The sequence below is a fragment of the Oncorhynchus clarkii genome, chromosome 25, assembly GCF_045791955.1.
Source record: "Oncorhynchus clarkii lewisi isolate Uvic-CL-2024 chromosome 25, UVic_Ocla_1.0, whole genome shotgun sequence".
Classification (NCBI taxonomy): Eukaryota; Metazoa; Chordata; class Actinopteri; order Salmoniformes; family Salmonidae; genus Oncorhynchus; species Oncorhynchus clarkii.
In genome coordinates, this window is record NC_092171.1 from 46,873,399 (window position 1) to 46,894,960 (window position 21,562).

At 45.8% G+C, this 21,562-nt stretch overlaps 1 protein-coding gene across 1 annotated transcript in view; it reads left to right on the forward strand.

Annotated features, from left to right (window-relative positions):
- LOC139383383 (acetylserotonin O-methyltransferase 2) overlaps positions 1–21,562 on the forward strand; it is an 84,475-nt gene that overhangs the window by 41,742 nt on the left and 21,171 nt on the right. The window contains exons 4-8 of the mRNA XM_071127907.1: positions 3,502–3,631; positions 3,800–3,868; positions 13,804–13,922; positions 18,495–18,632; positions 18,708–18,830. Of these exons, the coding sequence (XP_070984008.1) occupies positions 3,502–3,631; positions 3,800–3,868; positions 13,804–13,922; positions 18,495–18,632; positions 18,708–18,830 (579 nt within the window). The remainder of the gene's footprint in view (positions 1–3,501; positions 3,632–3,799; positions 3,869–13,803; positions 13,923–18,494; positions 18,633–18,707; positions 18,831–21,562) is intronic.

Here is a 21,562-nt window from a genome sequence, read left to right on the forward strand (position 1 = left end):
TCACATGTACGTTGGACTGGACTTAAGGGCTGTTTGCCTGTGTCTAGTTCTTTGCGAAGCTCTCTGCGTTCTGATCCCACAGCTTCTTCAAAGGCTGCAGCTTCAGCCAACGCAGCAGCAGCTGCTCTCTCAACTTGGAGAACATATAAACTTGCTTTGAGGTCAGCTTTTTGCTTCATCACAGAAGCTTCCTTCTCAGCATAGGGGACTTGTGCAACAGGATGGCAGCACAACACCTATGCTACACATAGGACCGTTACACATTAACTAATTGAGATCCATAACAAATACATAGCGGAGAAGGTACGGTGGGATTCGAAATGGTCGGTGATCTGGTTGTTAACTTGGCTTTCGTAGAATTTAGAGGCAGGGTAGGATAGATATAGGTCTATAACAGTTTGTGTCTAGAGTGTGGGGATGACCACGGCAGCTTTCCAATCTTTGGGAATCTCAGACGATACGAAAGAGATGTTGAACAGACTAGTTATAGGGGTTGCAACAATTTCGGCAGATAATTTTAAGAAGAGAGAGTCCAGATTGTCTAGTCCTGCTGATTTGTAGGGGTCCAGATTTTGCAGCTCTTTCAGAATATCAGCTATCTGGATTTGGGTCTTGGTTCTAGACTGTTACGTCAGTGCTGTTGTCTTTGTTCTATAGTGTTTCAGCAGTAATGTCCTGTTGTCTTGGTTCTAGTGTTACATTAGTGCTGTTCTCCTGGTTCTCGTTTTACAATAGTAATGTCCTCTTGGTTCTAGTCTTACAGCAGTAATGTTCTCTTGGTTTTAGCGTGTTACAGCTGTAATGTCCTCTTGGTTTTAGTCTTACAGCATTATTTTTCACTTGGTTCTAGAGTATTACAGCAGTAATGTACTGTTCTCTTGGTTCTTTTAATATTTTTTTTAAAATTCCACCTTTATTTAACCAGGTAGGCTAGTTGAGAACAAGTTCTCATTTACAACTGCGACCTGGCCAAGATAAAGCATAGCAGTGTGAACAAACAACAACACAGAGTTACACATGGAGTAAACAATAAACAAGTCAATTTGTTTACTAGGCAAGTCAGTTAAGAACAAATTCTTATTTTCAATGACGGCCTAGGAACAGTGGGTTAGCTGCCTGTTCAGGGGCAGAACAACAGATTTGTACCTTGTCAGCTCGGGGATTTGAACTTGCAACTTTTCGGTTACTAGTCCAACGCTCTAACCACTAGGCTACCCTGCCGCCCCCAATAACACAGTAGAAAAAAAAGAAAGAGTCTATATGCATTGTGTGCAAAAGGCATGAGGAGGTAGGCGAATAATTACAATTTAGCATATTAACACTGGAGTGATAAATGATCAGATGGTCATGTGCAGGTAGAGATACTGGTGTGCAACAGAGCAGAAAAGTAAATAAATTGGGTGGGCTATTTACCGATGGACTATGTACAGTTGCAGCGATCGGTTAGCTGCTCAGATAGCAGATGTTTAAAGTTGGCGAGGGAGATAAAAGTCTCCAACTTCAGCGATGCAATTCGTTCCAGTCACAGGCAGCAGAGAGCTGGAAGGAAAGGCGGCCAAATGAGGTGTTGGCTTTAAGGATGATCAGTGAGATACACCTGCTGGAGCGTGTGCTACGGGTGGGTGTTGCCATCGTGACCAGTGAACTGAGATAAGGCGGAGCTTTACCTAGCATGGACTTGTAGATGACCTGGAGCCAGTGGGTCTGGCGACGAATATGTAGCGAGGGCCAGCCGACTAGAGCATACAGGTCGCAGTGGTGGGTGGTATAAGGTGCTTTAGTAAGAAAAGGGATGGCACTGTGATAAACTGCATCCAGTTTGCTGAGTAGAGTATTGGAAGCTATTTTGTAGATGACATCGCTGAAGTCGAGGATCGGTAGGATAGTCAGTTTTACTAGGGTAAGTTTGGCGGCGTGAGTGAAGGAGGCTTTGTTGCGAAATAGAAAGCCGATCAGGGAATTGCCCGCAGCAAGAGCGACATCATTGATATATACAGAGAAAAGAGTCGGCCTGAGAATTTAACCCTGTGGCACCCCCATAGAGACTGCCAGAGGACCGGACAACATGCCCTCCGATTTGACACACTGAACTCTGTCTGCAAAGTAGTTGGTGAACCAGGCGAGGCAGTCATTAGAAAAACCGAGGCTACTGAGTCTGCCGATAAGAATATGATGATTGACAGAGTCGAAAGCTTTGGCCAGGTCGATGAAGACGGCTGCACAGTACTGTCTTTTATCGATGGCGGTTATGATATCGTTTAGTACCTTGAGCGTGGCTGAGGTGCCGGCTCGGAAACCATATTGCACAGCGGAGAAGGTACGGTGTGATTCGAGATGGTCAGTGATCTGTTTGTAGACTTGGCTTTCGAAGACCTTAGATAGGCAGGGCTGGATGGATATACTGTAGGTCTGTAACAGTTTGGGTCCAGGGTGTCTCCCCCTTTGAAGAGGGGGATGACCGCGGCAGCTTACCAATCCTTGGGGATCTCAGACGATGTAATAGATTATTACAGCAGTTCTGTTCTCTTAGTTCTTGCTTGTTTCTGTTCTCTTGTTTCTAGCGTGTTACAGCAGTACTGTTCTCATGGTTCCATCGTGTTACAGTAGTAATTTTCTCTTGGTTCAAAAAAATAAACAGTTACTTTACTTTTGGTTATTTTGTGTTCCTGTTCTCTTGGTTCTTTTGGTTCAGTACTTTTTTCTTGGTTCTAGTGTTACAGCAGTACTGTTCTTTTAGTTCTAGCATGTTACAGCAGTAACGTTATCTTGGTTCTAGCATGTAACAGCAGTACTGTTCTCTTGGTTCTTGCATGTTACAGTAGTACTGTTCTCTTGATTCTAGCTTGTTACAGCAGTACTGCTATCTTGGTTATAGTTACCACAGTACTGTTCTCTTGGTTCTAGAGTGTTACTGCAGTAATGTACTGTTATTTTGGTTATTGTGTTACAGCAGTACAGTTATTTTGGTTCTAGCATGTTACAGCAGTACTGTTCTCGTGGTTCTAGCATGTTACCACAGTACTGTTCTCATGGTTCTTACATGTTACAGCAGTACTATTCTAGTGTATAAAAGCAGTAGTGTTCTCTTGGTTCTAGGGTGTTACAGCAGTACTATTGTCTTGGTTCTAGATTATTACAGCAGTACTGTTCTTTTAGTTCTAGGAATATTACAGCAGTAATGTTCTCTTGGTTCTAGAGTGTTACAGCAGTAATGCTCTCTTGGTTCTAGATCATTACATCAGTAATGTTCTCTTGGATCTAGATTATTGCAGGAGTAATGTTCTCTTGGTTCTAGAGTGTTACAGCAGTAGTGTTCTTTTAGTTCTAGCATGTTACAGCAGTAATGTTCTCCTGGTTCTAGAGTGTTACAGCAGTAATGTTCTCTTGGTTCTAGAGTGTTACAGCAGTAATGTTCTCTTGGTTCTAGAGTGTTCCAGCAGTAATGTTATCTTAGTTCAGTATGTTATAGCAGTAATGTTTTTACTTTTCTCTTGGTTCTAGCCTGTTACAGCGGTACTGATGTGGCCAACCTCTACCTGGCCAAGGGCAGCGCCAAGTCTCTTCATGACATGATCATCTACCAATCACAGACCATCTACCCTCTGTGGAACAACATGGTGCACGCTGTCAGGTGGCTAAACAACAATACAACACCAGATGCTGAATGAAGATGTACTCCCAACTGAATACTAATGTCATGTTCATCTACCTCACATAAACCGTTACATTGCATCAGTTAAGCAGGGTTATGTTTTCATATGCTTCTCAGCTGACGGTCATTGTGTTTGATGTTTTACAGAGAGGGGAAGAACCAAAATGAAAAAACATTTGGCATCTCACCTGAAGACATCTTCCAAACCATCTACAGGTAGGTGGACTGTATCATCTTTATCAAGGAAGTAGAGGAATGATATAACTTCAAATATATCTTAGTATGGGTTAGGTTGGGTTAGAGTTAGTATGGGTTAGGGTTATCAAATCAAATGACATTTTATTTGTCACATACACATGGTTAGCAGATGTTAATGCGAGTGTAGCGAAATGCTTGTGCTGGAGGCGTGCATGGCCACGCGGGTGAACAGGGAGTACAGGAGAGGGCTGAGAACGCACCCTTGTGTGGCCCCATTGTTGAGGATCAGCGGGGTGGAGATGTTGTTTTCTACCCTCACCACCTGGGGGCGGCCTGTCAGGAAGTCCAGGACCCAGTTACACAGGGCGGGGTCGAGACCCAGGGTTTCGTGCTTGATGACGAGTTTGGAGGGTACTGTGGTGTTAAATGCTGAGCTGTAGTCGATGAACAGCATTCGTACATAGGTATTCCTCTTGTCCAGATGGGTTAGGGCAGTGTGCAGTGTGATTTTATTGCGTCATCTGTGGACCTATTGGGGCGGTAAGCAAATTGGAGTGGGTGTAGGGTGTCAGGTAGGGTGGAGGGGATATGGTCCTTGACTAGTCTCTCAAAGCACTTCATGATGACAGAAGTGAGTGCTACAGGGCAATAGTCATTTAGCTCAGTTACCTTCGCTTCCTTGGGAACAGGAACAATGGTGGCCCTCTTGAAGCATGTGGGAACAGCAGACTGGGATAAGGATTGATTGAATATGTCCGTAAACACACCAGCCAGATGGTCATGCTCTGAGGATGCGGCTGGGGATGCAGTCTGGGCCGGCAGCCCTGCGAGGATTAACACGTTTAAATGTTTTACTCACGTTGGCTGCAGTGAAGGAGAGCCCGCAGGTTTTGGTAGTGGGACGTGTCAGTGGCACTGTATTGTCCTCAAAGCGAGCAAAGAAGTTGTTCAGTTTGTCTGGGAGCAAGACATAGTGGTCCGCGACGTGGCTGGTTTTCCTTTTGTAGTCCGTGATTGACTGTAGACCCTGTAGATACCTCTCGTGTCTGAGCCGTTGAATTGTGACTCTACTTTGTCTCTATATTGAACCTTAGCTTGTTTGATTGCCTTGCGGAGGGAATAGCTACACTGTTTGTATTCGGTCATGTTTCCGGTCACCTTGCCCTGACTAAAAGCAATGGTTCACGCTTTCAGTTTTGCGCGAATGCTGCCATTAATCCACAGTTTCTGGTTGTGGAATGTTTTAATAGACGCTGTGGGTACAACATCACCGATGCACTTGCTAATAAACTCGCTCACCGAATCAGCGTATTCATCAATGTTATTGTTCGACGCTATGCGGAACATATCCCAGTCCACGTGTTTGACGCAATCTTGAAGCGTGGAATCCGATTGGTAGGACCATTGTTGAACAGACCATTGTAAGGAATTCTAGGTCAGGTGAACAAAAGGACTTGAATTCTAGGTCAGGTGAACAAAAGGACTTCCTGAATGTTGTTATGATCACACCACGTCTCATTAATCATAAGGCATGCACCCCCGCCCTTCTTCTTACCAGAGAGATGTTTGTTTCTGTCAGCGCGATGTGTGAAGAAACCAGGTGGCTGTACCGACTCTGATGACGTATCCCGAGTGAACCATGTTTCCGTGAAACAAAGAATGTTACAATCTCCGATGTCTCTCTGGAAGGCAGACCTTGCTAGAATTTCATCTACCTTGTTGTCAAGAGACTGGACATTGGCGAGTAGTATACTCAGGAGCGGTGCGCGATGTGCCCGTCTACGGAGCCTGACCAGAAGACCGCTCCGTCTGCCCCTTCTGCGGCGCCGTTGTTTTGGGTCGCCGGCTGGGATCCGATCCATTGTCCTCGGTGGTGGACCAAACAGAGGATCCGCTTCGGGAAAAGGATGGGTTAGCGTTAGGTTGGGTTAGGGTTAGTATGGGTTGGGATGGGTTAGGGTTAGGATGGGTTAGAGTTAATATAGGTTAGAGTTAGTATGGGTTAGAGTTAGGTTGGGTTAGTATGGGTTAAGGTTAGGATGGGTTAGGGTTAGAATGGGTTAGGGTTAGTATGGGTTAGGGTTTGGATGGGTTAGAGTTAGTATTGGTTAGAGTTAGGATGGGTTAGGGTTAGTATGAGTTAGGGTTAGTATGGGTTAGAGTTAGTATGGGTTAGGATGGGTTAGGGTTTGGATGAGTTAGGGTTAGGTTGGGTTATGGTTAGTTTGGGTTGGGATGGTTTAAGGTTAGGATGGGTTAAAGTTAGTATGGGTTAGGATGGGTTAGGGTTTGGATGGGTTAGGGTTTGGATGGGTTATGGTTAGGTTGGGTTAGAGTTAGTATGGGTTAGAGTTAGTATGGGTTGGGATGGGTTAAGGTTAGGTTGGGTTAGAGTTAGTATGGGTTAGGGTTAGTATGGGCTGGGATGGGTTAGGGTTAGTATGGGCTGGGATGGGTTAAGGTTAGGTTGGGTTAGAGTTAGTATGGGTTAGTATGGGCTGGGATGGGTTAAGGTTAGGATGGGTTAGAGTTAGTATGGGTTAGGATGGGTTAAGGTTAGGTTTGGTTAGTTAGTATGGGTTAGAGTTAATATGAGCTGGGATGGGTTAAGGTTAGGATGGGTTAGAGTTAGTATGGGTTAGGATGGGTTAAGGTTAGGTTGGGTTAGTTAGTATGGGTTAGAGTTAGGTTGGGTTAGTATGGGTTAGTATGGGTTGGGATGGGTTAGGTTGGGTTAGTTAGTATGGGTTAGAGTTAGGTTGGGTTAGAGTTAGTATGGGTTAGGGTTTGGATGGGTTAGAGTTAGTATGGTTAGAGTTAGGTTGGATTAGAGTTAGTATGGGTTAGGGTTAGTATGGGTGAGGGTTTGGATGGGTTAGAGTTAGTATGGGTTAGGGTTTGGATGGGTTAGAGTTAGTATGGGTTAGGGTTAGGATGGGTTAGAGTTAGGTTGGGTTAGAGTTAGTATGGGTTAGAGTTAGTATGGGTTAGAGTTAGTATGGGTTAGAGTTAGTATGGGTTAGAGTTAGTATGGTTTAGGGTTAGTATGGGTGAGGGTTTGGATGGGTTAGAGTTAGTATGGGTTATGGTTTGGATGGGTTAGAGTTAGTATGGGTTAGAGTTCGTATGGGTTAGAGTTAGGTTGGGTTAGGGTTAGTATGGGTTAGGGTTAGTATGGGTTGGGAAGGGTTAAGGTTAGGATGGGTTAGAGTTAGTATGGGTTAGGATGGGTTAAGGTTAGGTTGGGTTAGTGTTAGGATGGGAGGCCAAGACATTCATCTCCTTTTTGTGCTTTCAATCAGCTAAAGCTCCATTGAACATTTTGCCTTGGGGGGTTTAAGGTTGGGGTAAGGGTTAACAATTTGCCTTGAGGGGTTTGGGGTTGGGTTTAGGGTTAACAATTTGCCGTGAGGGGTTTAGGGTTGGGCTTAGGATTAACAATTTGCCGTGAGTGGTTTAGGGTTGGGTTTAGGGTTAACAATTTGCCTTGAGGGGTTTAGGGTTGGGTTTATGGAATAAATGTTGTGGATCTTAATGTTTTTCCTCATAATCCTGGACTATTGGACCACCATTTTATTACGTTTGCAATTGCAACAAATAATCTGCTCAGACCCCAACCAAGGAACATCAAAAGTCGTGCTATAAATTCACAGACAACACAAAGATTCCTTGATGTCCTTCCAGACTCAATTTAACCTTGCGCAATACCCTAGATGCAGTTGCACCCCTAAAAACTAAAAACATTTCTCATAAGAAACTAGCTCCCTGGTACACAGAAAATACCCGAGCTCTGAAGCAAGCTTCCAGAAAATTGGAACGGAAATGGCGCCACACCAAACTGGAAGTCTTCCGACTAGCTTGGAAAGACAGTACTGTGCAGTACCGAAGAGCCCTTACTGCTGCTCGATCATCCTATTTTTCTAACTTAATTGAGGAAAATAAGAACAATCCGAAATTCCTTTATGATACTGTCGCAAAGCTAACTAAAAAGCAGCATTCCCCAAGAGAGGATGACTTTCACTTTAGCAGTGATAAATTCATGAACTTCTTTGAGGAAAAGATTATGATTATTAGAAAGCAAATTACGGACTCCTCTTTAAATCTGCGTATTTCTTCAAAGCTCAGTTGTCCTGAGTCTGCACAACTCTGCCAGGACCTAGGATCAAGAGAGACGCTCAAGTGTTTTAGTACTATATCTCTTGACACAATGATGAAAATAATCATGGCCTCTAAACCTTCAAGCTGCATACTGGACCCTATTCCAACTAAACTACTGAAAGGGCTGCTTCCTGTGCTTGGCCCTCCTATGTTGAACATAATAAACGGCTCTCTATCCACCGGATGTGTACCAAACTCACTAAAAGTGGCAGTAATAAAGCCTCTCTTGAAAAAGCCAAACCTTGACCCAGAAAATATAAAAAAACTATCAGCCTAAATCGAATCTTCCATTCCTCTCAAACATTTTAGAAAAGGCTGTTGCGCAGCAACTCACTGCCTTCCTGAAGACAAACAATGTATACGAAATGCTTCAGTCTGGTTTTAGACCCCATCATAGCACTGAGACGGCACTTGTGAAGGTGGTAAATGACATTTTAATGGCATCGGACCGAGGCTCTGCATCTGTCCTCGTGCTCCTAGACCTTAGTGCTGCTTTTGAATCCATCGATCACCACATTCTTTTGGAGAGATTGGAAACCCAAATTGGTCTACACGGACAGATCTTATCTGTCGGAAAGATATCAGTTTGTCTCTGTGAATGGTTTGTCCTCTGTAAATTTCGGTGTTCCTCAAGGTTCCGTTTTAGGACCACTATTGTTTTCACTATATATTTTACCTCTTGGGGATGTTATTCAAAAACATAATGTTAACTTTCACTGCTATGCGGATGACACACAGCTGTACATTTCAATGAAACATGGCGAAGCCCCAAAATTGCCCTTGCTAGAAGCATGTGTTTCAGACATAAGGAAGTGGATGGCTGCAAACTTTCTACTTTTAAACTCGGACAAAACAGAGATGCTTGTTCTAGGTCCCAAGAAACAAAGAGATCTTCTGTTGAATCTGACAATTAATCTTAATGGTTGTACAGTCGTCTCAAATAAAACTGTGAAGGACCTCGGCGTTACTCTGGACCCTGATCTCTCTTTTGAAGAACATATCAAGACCATTTCAAGGACAGCTTTTTTCCATCTACGTAACATTGCAAAAATCAGAAACTTTCTGTCCAAAAATGATGCAGAAAAATTAATCCATGCTTTTGTCACTTCTAGGTTAGACTACTGCAATGCTCTACTTTCCAGCTACCCGGATAAAGCACCAAATAAACTTCAGTTAGTGCTAAATACGGCTGCTAGAATCCTGACTAGAGCCCAAAAAATTGATCACATTACTCCGGTGCTAGCCTCTCTACACTGGCTTCCTGTCAAAGCAAGGGCTGATTTCAAGATTTTACTGCTAACCTACAAAGCATTACATGGGCTTGCTCCTACCTATCTCTCTGATTTGGTCCTGCCGTACATACCTACACGTACGCTACGGTCACAAGACGCAGGCCTCCTAATTGTCCCTAGAATTTCTAAGCAAACAGCTGGAGGCAGGGCTTTCTCCTATAGAGCTCCATTTTTATGGAACGGTCTGCCTACCCATGTCAGAGACGCAAACTCGGTCTCAACATTTAAGTCTTTACCGAAGACTCATCTCTTCAGTGGGTCATATGATTGAGTGTAGTCTGGCCCAGGAGTGGGAAGGTGAACGGAAAGACTCTGGAGCAACGAACCGCCATTGCTGTCTCTGCCTGGCCGGTTCCCCTCTTTCCACTGGGATTCTCTGCCTCTAACCCTATTACAGGGGCTGAGTCACTGGCTTACTGGGGCTCTCTCATGCCATCCCTGGAGGGGGTGCGTCACCTGTGTGGGTTGATTCACTGATGTGGTCATCCTGTCTGGGTTGGCGCCCCCCCCCCCCTTTGGGTTGTGCCGTGGCGGAGGTCTTTGTGGGCTATACTCAGCCTTGTCTCAGGATGGTAAGTTGGTGGATGAAGATATCCCTCTAGTGGTGTGGGGGCTGTGCTTTGGCAAAGTGGGTGGGGTTATATTCTTCCTGTTTGGCCCTGTCCGGGGGTGTCCTCGGATGGGGCCACAGTGTCTCCTGACCCCTCCTGTCTCAGCCTCCAGTATTTATGCTGCAGTAGTTTATGTGTCGGGGGGCTAGGGTCAGTTTGTTATATCTGGAGTACTTCTCCTGTCCTATTCGGTGTCCTGTGTGAATCTAAGTGTGCGTTCTCTAATTCTCTCCTTCTCTCTTTCTTTCTCTCTCTCGGAGGACCTGAGCCCTAGGACCATGCCCCAGGACTACCTGACATGATGACTCCTTGCTGTCCCCAGTCCACCTGACCGTGCTGCTGCTCCAGTTTCAACTGTTCTGCCTTATTATTATTCGATCATGCTGGTCATTTATGAACATTTGAACATCTTGGCCATGTTCTGTTATAATCTCCACCCGGCACAGCCAGAAGAGGACTGGCCACCCCACATAGCCTGGTTCCTCTCTAGGTTTCTTCCTAGGTTTTGGCCTTTCTAGGGAGTTTTTCCTAGCCACCGTGCTTCTACACCTGCATTGCTTGCTGTTTGGGGTTTTAGACTGGGTTTCTGTACAGCACTTTGAGATATCAGCTGATGTACGAAGGGCTATATAAATACATTTGATTTGATTTGATTTGGTTTAGGGTTAACAATTTGCCTTGAGGGGTTTAGGGTTGGGCTTAGGGTTAGGGTTAACAATTTGCCTTGAGGGGTTTAGGGTTGGGTTTAGGGTTAATAATTTGCCTTGAGGGGTTTAGGGTTGGGCTTAGGGTTAGGGTTAACAATTTGCGGTGAGGGGTTTAGGGTTGGGCTTAGGGTTAACAATTTGCATTGAGGGGTTTAGGGTTGGGCTTAGGGTTAACTATTTGCATTGAGGGGTTAGGGGTTGGGTTTAGGGTTAACAATTTGCCTTGAGGGATTTGGGCTTAGGGTTAACAATTTGCCTTGAGGGATTTGGGGTTAGGGTTAACAGTTTGCCTTGAGGGATTTGGGGTTAGGGTTAACAATTTACCTTGAGGGATTTGGGGTTAGGGTTAACAATTTACCTTGAAGGGTTTAGTGTTTTTATCTGAGGGTTCTGTGCTCTGAAAGTCTCCCTCACTGCCAGTTCATTCTGTGTTACAGATAGAAGGAGATTCAACATGTATTCACTGGACATAAACATTAGCACATAATACAATAGAATATTATGAATTCAGTTTTCCCCCTCAATAAATAATTGAATAGTTTGCATTAATTATAATTACATTTGGAAACATGTATTATATATTGCAACAGGTTCTAGTGAGAATAGTAGCATTGTAAAAACCATGCAAGTATAGACAGTATCTATATAGATCTATAAGAGAGGATCATTATGGTTCCAGACAGGGCCTCAGTCAGAGACAGTGTATATATAGATTTATAGTAGAGGATCATTATGGTTCCAGACAGGGCCTCAGTCAGATACAGTATATATATAGATCTATATTAGAGGATCATTATGGTTCCAGACAGGGCCTCAGTCAGAGACAGTGTATATATAGATCTATAGTAGAGGATCATTATGGTTCCAGACAGGGCCTCAGTCAGAGACAGTATATATATAGATCTATAGTAGAGGATCATTGTGGTTTCAGACATATCACACAATGGAAGCTTTAGCTGTAGTCCAGACCACTGGTCCTCCTGGTAGTTTAACTACAATGTTAGCTGTAGGCCAGAACACTGGTCCTCCTGGTAGTTTAACTACAATGGTAGCTGTAGTCCAGAACACTGGTCCTCCTGGTAGTTTAGCTACAATGTTAGCTGTAGGCCAGAACACTGGTCCTCCTGGTAGTTTAACTACAATGTTAGCTGTAGGTCAGAACACTGGTCCTCCTGGTAGTTTAACTACAATGTTAGCTGTAGGTCAGAACACTGGTCCTCCTGGTAGTTTAACTACAATGTTAGCTGGAGGCCAGAACACTGGTCCTCCTGGTAGTTGAACTACAATGTTAGCTGTAAGCCAGAACACTGGTCCTCCTGGTAGTTTAACTACAATGTTAGCTGTAGGTCAGAACACTGGTCCTCCTGGTAGTTTAACTATAATGTTAGCTGGAGGCCAGAACACTGGTCCTCCTGGTAGTTTAACTACAATGTTAGCTGTAGTCCAGAACACTGGTCCTCCTGGTAGATTAACCACAATGTTAGCTGTAGGTCAGAACAGTGGTCCTCCTGGTAGTTTAACTACAATGTTAGCTGTAGGTCAGAACAGTGGTCCTCCTGGTAGTTTAACTACAATGTTAGCTGGAGGCCAGAACACTGGTCCTCCTGGTAGTTTAACTACAATGTTAGCTGTAGTCCAGAACACTGGTCCTCCTGGTAGTTTAACTACAATGTTAGCTGTAGGTCAGAACACTGGTCCTCCTGGTAGTTTATCTACAATGTTAGCTGGACGCCAGAACAGTGGTCCTCCTGGTAGTTTATGTACAATGTTAGCTGTAGGTCAGAACACTGGTCCTCCTGGTAGTTTAACTACAATGTTAGATGTAGGTCAGAACACTGGTCCTCCTGGTAGTTTAACTACAATGTTAGCTGTAGGCCAGAACAGTGGTCCTCCTGGTAGTTTAACTACAATGTTAGCTGTAGTCCAGAACACTGGTCCTCCTGGTAGTTTAACTACAATGTTAGCTGTAGTCCAGAACACTGGTCCTCCTGGTAGTTTAACTACAATGTTAGCTGTAGTCCAGAACACTGGTCCTCCTGGTAGTTTAACTACAATGATAAATGTAGGTCAGAATACTGGTCCTCCTGGTAGTTTAACTACAATGTTAGCTGGAGGCCAGAACAGTGGTCCTCCTGGTAGTTTGACTACAATGTTAGCTGGAGGCCAGAACACTGGTCCTCCTGGTAGTTGAACTACAATGTTAGCTGTAAGCCAGAACACTGGTCCTCCTGGGAGTTTAACTACAATGTTAGCTGTAGTCCAGAACACTGGTCCTCCTGGTAGATTAACCACAATGTTAGCTGTAGGTCAGAACAGTGGTCCTCCTGGTAGTTTAACTACAATGTTAGCTGGAGGCCAGAACACTGGTCCTCCTGGTAGTTGAACTACAATGTTAGCTGTAAGCCAGAACACTGGTCCTCCTGGGAGTTTAACTACAATGTTAGTTGTAGGTCAGAACACTGGTCCTCCTGGTAGTTTAACTACAATGTTAGCTGTAGTCCAGAACACTGGTCCTCCTGGTAGTTTAACTACAATGTTAGCTGTAGGTCAGAACACTGGTCCTCCTGGTAGTTTAACTACAATGTTAGCTGTAGGCCAGAACACTGGTCCTCCTGGTAGTTTAACTACAATGTTAGCTGTAGTCCAGAACACTGGTCCTCCTGGTAGATTAACCACAATGTTAGCTGTAGGTCAGAACAGTGGTCCTCCTGGTAGTTTAACTACAATGTTAGCTGGAGGCCAGAACACTGGTCCTCCTGGTAGTTGAACTACAATGTTAGCTGTAAGCCAGAACACTGGTCCTCCTGGTAGTTTAACTACAATGTTAGCTGTAGGTCAGAACACTGGTCCTCCTGGTAGTTTAACTACAATGTTAGCTGTAGGCCAGAACACTGGTCCTCCTGGTAGTTTAACTATAATGTTAGCTGTAGTCCAGAACACTGGTCCTCCTGGTAGTTTAACCACAATGTTAGCTCTAGTCCAGAACACTGGTCCTCCTGGTAGTTTAAACATTCAGGAGCCTTACTGCTACTGGGACAAAGGATTGTTTGGCCTATTTCTTTTGTCCCCCGGTACCCTGTAATGTCACCCTGAGGTGAGCAGCTCAAACCCCTGGTAAAGAGGATATTCTTGCAGTCCATCAGTACCTTGTGGGGTTTTGTGAAGGCAGCTGTTTGCTGTTTCAGGTCAGAGGAGGAGATGCTGAAGTTTATGGGTCTGATGAACTCAACATGGATCCTGGATGGACACGACATTGTCACAGCCTTCAACCTCTCCTGCTTTAAGGCCATGGTGGACCTTGGAGGTAGGTGACCCTGACCCTAACCCTAACCCCATAACCCTAACCCAAACCCCATAACCCTAACCCTCACCCTAACACTAACCCAAACCCTAACCCCATAACCCAAACCCTAACCCCATAACCCTAACCCCATAACCCTAACCCCATAACCCTAACCCCATAACCCTAACCCCATAACCCTGACCCTAACCCACCTAACCCTGACCCTAACCCTAACCCTGAACCTAACCCTGACCATAACCCTGAACCTAACCCTAACCCCATAATCCTAACCCCATAACCCTAACCCCATAACCCTGACCCTAACCCACCTAACCCTGACCCTAACCCTGAACCTAATCGACCTAACCCTGACCCTAACCCTGAACCTAACCCTGAACCTGACCCTAACCCTGACCCTAACCCTGAACCTAACCCTGAACCTAACCCTAACCCCATAACCCTAACCATAACCCTGACCCTAACCCACCTGACCCTGAACCTAACCCCATAATCCTAACCCTGAACCTGACCCTGAACCTAACCCTGACCCCAACACCGACCCCAACCCTAACCCTGACCACAACCCTGACCCTGACCTTGACCCTAACCCCATGACCCTAACCCTAATCCTGACCCTAACCCCATGACCCTAACCCCATAACCCTAACCCCATAACCCTAACCCCATAACCCTGACCCTAACCCACCTAACCCTGACCCTGAACCTAACCCTGATGATAACCCTGAACCTAACCCTAACCCCATAATCCTAACCCTAACCCCATAACCCTAACCCCATAACCCTGACCCTAACCCACCTAACCCTGAACCTAATCGACCTAACCCTGACCCTAACCCTGAACCTAACCCTGAACCTGACCCTAACCCTGAACCTAACCCTGAACCTAACCCTAACCCCATAACCCTAACCATAACCCTGACCCTAACCCACCTGACCCTGAACCTAACCCCATAATCCTAACCCTAACACCCTAACCCTGAACCTGACCCTGAACCTAACCCTGACCCCAACACCGACCCCAACCCTAACCCTGACCACAACCCTGACCCTGACCTTGACCCTAACCCCATGACCCTAACCCTAACGCCATAACCCTAATCCTGACCCTAACCCCATGACCCTAACCCCATAACCCTAACCCTAACCCCATAACCCTGACCCTAACCCCATAACCCTAACCCTGAACCTGACCCCTAACCTGACCCTAACCCTAACCCTGACCCCAACACCGACCCCAACCCTAACCCCAACCCTGACCCTAACCCTGACCCTAACCCTGACCCTGAAGCTAACCCTTAACCTCACCCTGACCCTAACCCTAAACCCTGACCCTAACCCTGACCCTAACCCTGAACCTATCCCTGAACCTAACCCGGAACCTAACCCTAACCCTCACCCTAACACTAACCCAAACCCTAACCCCATAACCCTAACCCCATAACCCTACCCTAACCCCATAACCCAAACCCTAACCCCATAACCCTAACCCCATAACCCTACCCTAACCCCATAACCCTAACCCCATAACCCTAACCCCATAACCCTGACCCTAACCCACCTAACCCTGACCCTAAACCTGAACCTAACCCTGACCATAACCCTGAACCTAACCCTAACCCCATAATCCTAACCCTAACCCCATAACCCTAACCCCATAACCCTGAACCAAACACCTAACCCTGACCCTAACCCTGAACCTGACCCTGACCCTAATCCTGAACCTAACCCTGAACCTAACCCTGAACCTAACCCTAACCCCATAACCATAACCCTAACCCACCTGACCCTGAACCTATCCCCAAAACCCTAACCCTAACACCATAACCCTAACCCCATAACCCTGACCCTAACCCCATGACCCTAACCCCATAACCCTAACCCCATAACCCTGACCCTAACCCCATAAACCTAACCCTGAACCTGACCCTTAACCTGACCCTAACCCTAACACCGACCCCAACCCTAACCCCAACCCTGACCCTAACCCTGACCCTGAAGCTAACCCTGAACCTCACCCTGACCCTAACCCTAAACCCTGACCCTAACCCTGACCCTAACCCTGAACCTAACCCTGAACCTAACCCTGACCCTAACCCCTAACCCTGACCCTAACCCTGACCCTAACCCTGACCCTAACCCTGACCCTAACCCTGAACCTGTCCCTGACCCAACCTTGACCCTGACCCTAACCCTGACCCTAACCCTGACCCTAAACCTGACCTTGAACCTGAACCTGACCCTAACCCCAAACCTAACCCTGACCCTGAACATGACCCTAACCCTGACCCTAACCCTGACCTTGAACTTGAACCTGAACCTGACCCTAACCCCAACCATAACCCTAACCCTGACCCTGAACCTGACCCCAACCCTGAACCTGAACCTGACCCTAACCCTGAACCTGACCCTAACCCTGACCCTAACCCTCAACCTGACCCTAACCCCAACCCTAACCCTGACCCTAACCCTGAGCCTGACCCCAACCCTGACCCTTGGTGGAAGGTAAATGGATTATTTTCCATTTATAAGTAAGGTTATTATAATCTATAAGCTTTATTCAGCACCCACAACAAAACAAAATTACATAATTAAAAAAACATAATGATAGTAATATGTTTTACCTGTTAGTTGTCATGGTGATATTCAGTTGTCATACTGATATTGTGTGGTGATGGTGATATTGCGTGGTGATGGTGATATTGTGTGGTGGTGATATTGTGTGGTGGTGATATTGTGTGGTGGTGATATTGTGTGGTGGTGATATTGTGTGGTGGTGGTGATATTGTGTGGTGGTGATATTGTGTGGTGGTGGTGGTGATATTGTGTGGTGATGGTGATATTGTGTGGTGGTGGTGATATTGTGTGGTGTTGGTGATATTGTGTGGTGGTGGTGATATTGTGTGGTGGTGGTGATATTGTGTGTTGGTGATATTGTGTTGTGGTGGTGATATTGTGTGGTGATGGTGATATTGTGTGGTGGTGATATTGTGTGGTGTTGGTGATATTGTGTGGTGGTGGTGATATTGTGTCGTGGTGATATTGTGTGGTGGTGGTGATATTGTGTGGTGGTGGTGATATTGTGTGGTGGTGGTGATATTGTGTCGTGGTGATATTGTGTGGTGGTGGTGATATTGTGTGGTGGTGGTGATATTGTGTGGTGGTGGTGATATTGTGTGGTGGTGGTGATATTGTGTGGTGGTGGTGATATTGTGTGGTGGTGGTGATATTGTGTGGTGGTGGTGATATTGTGTGGTGGTGATATTGTTTGGTGGTGATATTGTGTGGTGGTGGTGATATTGTGTGGTGGTGGTGGTGATATTGTGTGGTGGTGATATTGTGTGGTGGTGGTGATATTGTGTGGTGGTGATATTGTGTGGTGGTGGTGATATTGTGTGGTGGTGATATTGTGTGGTGGTGGTGGTGATATTGTGTGGTGGTGGTGATATTGTGTGGTGGTGGTGATATTGTGTGGTGGTGATATTGTGTGGTGATGGTGATATTGTGTGGTGATGGTGATATTGTGTGGTGGTGATATTGTGTGGTGGTGGTGGTGATATTGTGTGGTGGTGGTGATATTGTGTCGTGGTGATATTGTGTGGTGGTGGTGATATTGTGTGGTGGTGGTGATATTGTGTGGTGGTGGTGATATTGTGTCGTGGTGATATTGTGTGGTGGTGGTGATATTGTGTGGTGGTGGTGATATTGTGTGGTGGTGGTGATATTGTGTGGTGGTGGTGATATTGTGTGGTGGTGGTGATATTGTGTGGTGGTGGTGATATTGTGTGGTGGTGGTGATATTGTGTGGTGGTGATATTGTTTGGTGGTGATATTGTGTGGTGGTGGTGATATTGTGTGGTGGTGGTGGTGATATTGTGTGGTGGTGATATTGTGTGGTGGTGGTGATATTGTGTGGTGGTGATATTGTGTGGTGGTGGTGATATTGTGTGGTGGTGATATTGTGTGGTGGTGGTGGTGATATTGTGTGGTGGTGGTGATATTGTGTGGTGGTGGTGATATTGTGTGGTGGTGATATTGTGTGGTGATGGTGATATTGTGTGGTGATGGTGATATTGTGTGGTGGTGATATTGTGTGGTGGTGGTGGTGATATTGTGTGGTGGTGGTGATATTGTGTGGTGGTGGTGATATTGTGTGGTGGTGGTGATATTGTGTGGTGGTGGTGGTGATATTGTGTGGTGGTGGTGGTGGTGATATTGTGTGGTGGTGGTGATATTGTGTGGTGGTGGTGGTGATATTGTGTGGTGGTGGTGATATTGTGTGGTGGTGGTGATATTGTGTGGTGGTGGTGATATTGTGTAGTGTTGGTGATATTGTGTGGTGGTGGTGATATTGTGTGGTGGTGGTGATATTGTGTGGTGGTGATATTGTGTGGTGGTGGTGATATTGTGTGGTGGTGATATTGTGTGGTGGTGATAATGTGTGGTGGTGGTGGTGATATTGTGTGGTGGTGGTGATATTGTGTGGTGGTGATATTGTGTGGTGGTGGTGATATTGTGTGGTGGTGATAATGTGTGGTGGTGATAATGTGTGGTGGTGTTGTTGGCCTGTTGCAGGTTGTTCGGGGGCTCTGGCCAGGGAGCTGTCCAAGGCCTACCCCTCCTCCTCTGTCACTGTGCTGGACCTTCCTACAGTCATCCAGACAGCCAGACAGCACTTCTCTGAACAGGACGATACCATCGTGTTTCAGGAGGGTGAGCATCGTTAACCCTCCTAACCTCAACACCTCAGATGATCAGTCGGTATAAATGAATGATGTTGTTTTGTAGGAGACTTCTTTGGTGGAGACATCCCTCCAGCTGATCTGTACATCTTGGCCAGAATCCTCCATGACTGGAAGGAAGATAAATGTGTTCAGCTGCTGAAGAAGATCCATGCATGTTGTCAACCAGGTGAGTGTTTTATGTTGTCAACCAGGTGAGTGTTTTATGTTGTCAACCAGGTGAGTGTTTTATGTTGTCAACCAGGTGAGTGTTTTATGTTGTCAACCAGGTGAGTGTTTTATGTTGTCAACCAGGTGAGTGTTTTATGTTGTCAACCAGGTGAGTGTTTTATGTTGTCAACCAGGTGAGTGTTTTATGTTGTCAACCAGGTGAGTGTTTTATGTTGTCAACCAGGTGAGTGTTTTATGTTGTCAACCAGGTGAGTGTTTTATGTTGTCAACCAGGTGAGTGTTTTATGTTGTCAACCAGGTGAGTGTTTTATGTTGTCAACCAGGTGAGTGTTTTATGTTGTCAACCAGGTGAGTGTTTTATGTTGTCAACCAGGTGAGTGTTTTATGTTGTCAACCAGGTGAGTGTTTTATGTTGTCAACCAGGTGAGTGTTTCATAATGTCAACCAGTTGAGTTCCATGTTCAAATAAAATAAAATTCAGATCAAATTGTATTGGTCACATACACATGGGTAGCAGATTTTAATGCGAGTGTAGCGAAATGCTTGTGCTTCTGGTTCCGACAGCGCAGAAATATCTAACAACAATTCCCCAACAACTACCTAATACACACAAATCTAAAAGGGGGGAATGAAAATATATACATATAAATATATGGATGAGCGATGTCCGAGTGGCATAGGCAAGATGCAACTAGATGGTATAAAATACAGTATATACTGTACATATGAAATGAGTAATGTAAGATATGTAAACATTGTTAAAGTGGTATTATTTAAAGTGGCATTGTTTAAAGTGACTAGTGATCCATTTATTAAAGTGGCATTGGTTAACGTAACTAGTGATCCATTTGTTAAAGTGGCCAGTGTTTGGGTCTCCATGTAGGCAGCAGCCTCTCTGAGTTAGTGGTGGCTGTTTAACAGTCTGATGGCCGTGAGATAGAAGCTGTTTTTCAGTCTCTCGGTCCCAGCTTTGATGCACTTGTACTGACCTCGCCTTCTGGATGATAGCGCTGTGAACAGGCAGTGGTTCGAGTGGTTGTTGTCCTTGATGATCTTTTCGGCCTTTCTGTGACATCGGGTGCTGTAGGTGTCATGGAGGGCAGGTAGTTTGCCCTCCCGTTATGCAGACCCGGACCACCCTCTGGAGAGCCTTGCGGTTGAGGGCGGAGCAGTTGCTGTATCAGGCTGTGACCGACAGGATGCTCTCTATTGTGGAACTGTAGAAGTTAGTCAGGGTTTTGGGTGAAAAGCCACATTTCTTCAGCCTCTTGAGTTCTGTGTGGGTGGACCATTTCAGTTTGTCGTTGATGTATACGCCAAGGAACTTAAAACTTTCCACCTTCTCCACTGCTGTCCATTCGATGTGGATAGGGGGGTGCTCCCTTTGCTGTTTCTTGAAGTCCACAATCAACTCCTTTGTTTTGTTGACATTGAGTGAGAGGTTGTTTTCCTGACACTACACTCCGAGTGCCCTCACCTCCTCCCTGTAGTCTGACTCGTCGTTGTTGGTAATCAAGCCTACCACTGTAGTGTCGTCTGCAAACTTGATGATTGAGTCGGAGGCGTGCGTGGCCACCAGTGGGTGGGTGGGTGAACAGGGAGTACAGGAGAGGGCTGAGAACTCACCCTTGTGGGGCCCCAGTGTTGAGGATCAACTGGGTGGAGATGTTGTTTCCTACCCTCACCACCTTGGGGCGGCCCGTCAGAAAGTCCAGGACCCAATTTCACAGGGCGGGTTTGAGGCCCAGGACCTCCAGCTTGATGATGAGCTTGGAGGGTAGTATGGTGTTGAATGCTGAGCTGTAGTCAATGAACAGAATTCTTACATAGGTATTCTTCTTGTCCAGATGGGATAGGGCAGTGTGCAGTGTGATGGCGATTGCATCGTCTGTGGACCTGTTAGGGCAGGATGCAAACTGAAGTGGGTCTAGGGTGGCTGGTAAGGTGGAGGTGATATGATCCTTGACTAGTCTCTCAAAGCACTTAATAATGACAGAAGTGAGTGCTACGGGGCGATAGTCATTTAGTTCAGTTATCTTTGCCTTCTTGTGTACAGGAACAATGGTGGCCATCTTGAAGCATGTGGGGACAGCAGACTGGGATAGGGAGCGATTGAATATGTCCGTAAACACACCAGTCAGCTGGTCTGTGCATGCTCTGAGGACGCAGCTAGGTATGCCGTTTGGGCCAGCAGCCTTGCGAGGGTTAACATGTTTAAAAGTTTTACTCACGTTGGTGACGGAGACGGAGAGGGGGGGTGGGATGCGCAGTTTTTGTTAGCCGGCCGCGACAGTGGCACTGTATTATCCTCAAAGCGGGCAAGGAAGGTGTCCGTGATGTGGCTGGTTCTCTTTTTGTAGTCCATGATTTCCTGTAGACCCTGCCACATATGTCTTGTGTCTGAGCCGTTGAATTGCAACTCCACTTTGTCCCTGTACTGGCATTTTGCTTGTTTGATTGCCTTGCAGAGGGAATAACTACACTGTTTATATTCAGCCATATTCTCAGAGCTCTTTCCGTGGTTGAATGCGGTGGTTCACGCTTTCAGTTTGCACAAATGCCGCCATCCATCCACGGTTTCTGGTTAGGGTATGTTTTAATAGTCACAGTGGGTACAACATCTCCAATGCTCTTCCTTATAAATTCACTCACCGAGTCAGCGTATATGTCAATGTTATTCTCTGAGGCTGACCGGGAACATATCCCAGTCCGCGTGATGAAAACAATCTT